The sequence below is a fragment of the Lissotriton vulgaris genome, chromosome 7 (assembly GCF_964263255.1).
Source record: "Lissotriton vulgaris chromosome 7, aLisVul1.2, whole genome shotgun sequence".
In the NCBI taxonomy this organism is placed as follows: Eukaryota; Metazoa; Chordata; class Amphibia; order Caudata; family Salamandridae; genus Lissotriton; species Lissotriton vulgaris.
This window is the reverse complement of record NC_141695.1, coordinates 1292174872-1292179236: the sequence shown is the minus strand read 5'-3', so window position 1 is coordinate 1292179236 and position 4365 is coordinate 1292174872. Positions and strand designations below refer to the sequence as shown.

The 4365-nt window shown below is 43.6% G+C and overlaps 1 protein-coding gene across 1 annotated transcript; it reads left to right on the top strand.

Moving 5' to 3' along the window:
* The first annotated feature begins 3118 nt into the window (after positions 1–3118).
* On the top strand, positions 3119–4036 carry LOC147703520 (taste receptor type 2 member 9-like). The gene has a single exon (XM_086929503.1). It carries the CDS (start codon positions 3119–3121, stop codon positions 4034–4036), a length of 918 nt encoding a protein of 305 aa, XP_086785629.1.
* The last annotated feature ends 329 nt before the right edge of the window (positions 4037–4365 follow it).

The following is a 4365-nucleotide window of genomic DNA, read 5'->3' as shown; positions in this document are numbered from 1 at the left end:
TTGTTCATTATTCATCTATTTGCTTATTCATATTTTGTTTTATATGTTCTATTGCCCATGATTGATTTCGGCACTATTCCACTATGTCTGTATAATGATGATGCTTTATTGCTGATTTAATCTTTGTTTTTGCTTAATAAAAATGATTTGAACACAAAAAAAAAAAAGGATTTGCATTTCAGTCGTTATGAGTAATGATGATCATATGCCTCCTGTAAAATTCGTAACCGATACACAAAAATTCTTACTAAATCACACAATGTCTTCATTCTTTAGTTCAGTTAAGAATTCCGTTTTCAAGCCTGATCATAAGGTTGAGTGATTTTTTCTGCTTACATATTCTGTACAGTAAAATTCATAATAAGGCATGGTTTTCACATTCTACTGTTGGAGTTTCAGTTTTCAAATCCTGATCATGAAGGTTGAGAAATGTAAGCAGTTTGCAGGTCATTTGAGGGTCTGACGGATCTAGTCCTGTTATTATGGCTACTCTGCATATCCTGATTCCTGTGATGTTTAGGGCTTTTCTTAATAAAGTGACTTGTGCTGTGTAAAGTTTGGGGCATGTGCAAAGTAGGTGAATGAAATCCTCTTTCTTGCTACCGCAATCCTGCATGTTGTTGGCCCTTTCTGGACCCAGGTTGGCTGGTCAGCATCAACTGAAATTTTCAGAAGCATATGCGTTGTAAATAGATATCCAGAACCGGGTGTATTATTATGGTTTCTTTATTAAAGATAGTTGCAAGTCAAGTCTTCAAGATGGTAATAATAAAAGACCCACCAGGAGTGACCTCCTTGTCACTCAGCCTGCCTGGTGCCAACTGTCAAGCAAACCACCTCTTGGAGTACATATTGCTCCGCCCCTAAATATGTAATGGGGTACTCACCATCCTTTAAACTAAAATCGGAGCACACTCTGCACCGTAACGGGGTACAACTCTCCCCGTGAACCACCTCTTGGACTACACATTGCTCCCCCCCAAATATGTAATGGGGTACTCACCACTCTTAAAACAAAACAACAAAAAACGGAGCAGCACACTGTGCACCGTAACGGGGTACAACTCTCCCCGTGAACCATACCTTGGAGTAGCCATTGCTCCACCCCCAAATATGTAATGGGGTACTCTCCGTCTCCAAACAAATGATGGGGAACTCACCACCCCTGAACTAATTCAAATACCAGGGCACACACCATCCTAAGAACCTCAACTCCATAACTAGGACACATATAGTCCCATGCACCTCACCCCGTGAACCTAAAACAACTTGAGCATTTAGCTTCCATCTCAAAAATAAAATAAAAATAACAGGGTATCTCTTTGAATTCAAACTGAAATATAACCAGCTATAATAAACACACCACCCCAAAAGTACACAGCTTCACGCATGCCACCCTCGTCGCCAAAAATGTTGTAAATAGATGTCCAGAGCCAGGTGTATTATTATGAGATATTATAAGATAGTTGCAAGTCAAGTCTTCAAGATGGTAATAATAAAAGACCCACCAGGAGTGACCTCTTTGTCACTCAGCCTGCCTGGTGCCAACTGTCAGTAGAGGCCAGGGCAAGCCCCCAACACTCCATGATGTCACCAAAGGTTCTAGTGGTGACATCATGTGGGTGACAATGAAAACCCACAGACAGAAAAGAGACAGGCTAAATATAACAGTATGGCCATCAGTTGACTTTTTAGGTAGATTGAAAATGTAATGCTCAAGTAAGGTGCCAGCGCAAGGGTCTTATAGTTTTTTATCACCATCCAGGCATGCGATCTCAAGCTGAAGATATTTTTATCAATTAGCAAGGAATGGAATTTTGCTGTTTTATTTCATAGTTGCTCGGATGTTGAATGAAGCAGATTTGTGTTCCAAAACTCAGCTGTGCAAGTACTTGTTAGAGCCTTATGAAGGTATTGATTATATGACGATTGTTTGTCCTTTTCAAGTTCCATCCAGAGGGCATTGTTGAGAAGGGAGCTTGTTGTATTCTGTTTCAGCCGATACCAAAGCTTTATTGTGGTGTACATTCTCCCTATTGTTTAATTTGTAAGATCGAATTCAAGTCGCACCTGCGCTGGTGAGACTGACTGATGTATCTGAAAAATTAGTTCTTAAATTTTAATGGCAGCACCCCCACTATGAAAATTGTTCCAGCCCCACTGACCTTGTGTAAACTTTGACTAGTTGCCCACAGCACCATGAGCTGTATTACGAATACAGCACACTTTCCTTGTTTCCAACACTGGTGCACCTTTGAAAAGGTGCGCCCTGTGCAACCAAGGAAAGTGCGCAAAATGAGAATGAATGTGCTGCCCCCAGAGCAGCCACAAACTGGTGCTGCCCTCGGGACAGCGCATTCAGGTGAAATGCACAGCAGCTGTTTAATAGCTGCTCAGTGTTTCACTGCACAGATGGCAAACTGAATGCACTTTTAAGTGGGATTAGAGATCCCCTTCAGCTGGTTCAGTGAGTGACTGCACATGCCTGCAGGGGGATGTCTGAGGCGTCTAGGGGTCCCACTTACTCTGCCCCAGAGGGCGTCTTTCAGTGTGCCTCTTAAAGGCATGTTTGTCTACCTGCCCAACATGTTCTCCAGCGCTATCCGCATCTGCGACCCCTTTGTGATGCCATTGTGCCCCACAGTGATCAAATCAGACACACACGCATGTTGCGCCCCTGGGGCACAATGTATAATGCAGAACTTGAGCAGGAACAGGCACTTGTCATATGACTAAGACACTGGTGTGCTTAGAGTAATCAGGTTTTCCAAGTCCAAAGCAGAGTCATGAATTAGCACCAGTGCCAGGACTGTGCCCTCACCTGTGCACATCAAAAATAGATTGTTCAATTTGAATACTGAAAGCTTTTTCAAACAAATTTGTGGTCTGCTCTAAGGATTTGTGAGGCACTTTTAACATTTGCATTCTTAAAAAAGAGCAGGATGGATAGAAATGGAATATAGTTTCTCCATGATCTGAAGCACGATAGGCTCACAGCATAGCGATGAGCCCTCAGTGAGCACTAGGACCTCAATCACAGAACTTGCATTCTAGCAGCAGGAACGTGACAGAAAAAGTACCTGAGCAACACCAGTTGCTGCTCCATTGACGGAAGACCATGGTGATCCCCTGGCATGTCGTTTGCTTGGCCATCATCGGGGCTGAAACAGTGGTCGGCATTGCCATCAACACATTTATGGTGGTTGTGAATCTTCTAGACTGGAAGAATAGCAGGAGCATTAACTCTGTGGACATCATCCTCATCATGCTGGCCTTGGTGGAAATTGCATTCCAGAGTACAATATGCCTGTTTAATTTCATCATGTTCCTGCACAGTGGTTTTCAGGCCCTATACAAACTTGTCTCTGCTTTGTCTTGTCTCTTAATGTTTTTAGCAGGTACCCGCTTTTGGTTCTCAACCTGTCTATCTGTTTTCTATTGCCTGAGGATAGTGGACTTCAAGCACCCCCTCCTCAGCAGGCTCAAGATGAGGTTGCCAGTAGTAGTCCGGTACCTGATGGTTGGGGGTGCATTGATAACCCTTATAATCAGTGCTCCTACACCCTATATATTTCAAGATCACAAATGCAATCAGGACTTTAGAAGCAATATCACAGCAAACTGCACTCCTGAGGGAGACGTAGCAGACTGGTTTGGTTGCTACATGGCCATTGCTACCGCCCTAGGCTTTTGCTTCCCATTTGCCCTTGGAGTGACCTCTTCGGCGCTGATCATAAGATCCCTCTACAAACACAAGCGAAACATGGAGCAGAACTTGTCGTGTTCCAGCAAACCTCGGCTGGAAGTTCACTTCAAGGCCGCCAAAACGGTGGTGTCCCAACTATTCATCTATGTGTTCTACTTTCTGATGGCCATACTGATGAGGCAGAATATCTTTCAGATTGGAACCATGGAGTTCACAATCAGCTTTATGGTGCTGCTTTTCGTTGTTACCTTGTCATCCATTTTGTTGATCATGGGGAACAGCAAACTTAGGCGCTCCTCAGAACGTCTTTGCTGCACCTCCAAGAACTGAGTTCCTTCTGAAAACAGTAATGTAAATATTTGCAATCTGCAGCTCTAAATGGCATCAGGGAGAAGATGCATAACAGTTTATTAAACTGAAGCAATAACGTTTTTTCTATTTGTTTCTCTAATTCTTCAGCCTCAGAATGTTGCCAGAGTTTCTTCTCCTCATTGGAAAAACGAAAATGGCTTCTCTCCCAGCTAACAGAGGGCCAGTCACAGCCACAGTACCGCTGTCTGCCTGCCACCACCTCACAGGCGGAGCACTCAGGGTCCTAGAGGGAAGCGAGGACCAAAGGGTGGGAGGATACCAGATATTTCTCTTTCCTGAAGGACGAA

Bases quoted from the DNA above. Each gene is read 5' to 3' on its own strand.
- LOC147703520 (XM_086929503.1), top strand. From the start codon at position 3,119: ATGGTGATCCCCTGGCATGTCGTTTGCTTGGCCATCATCGGGGCTGAA.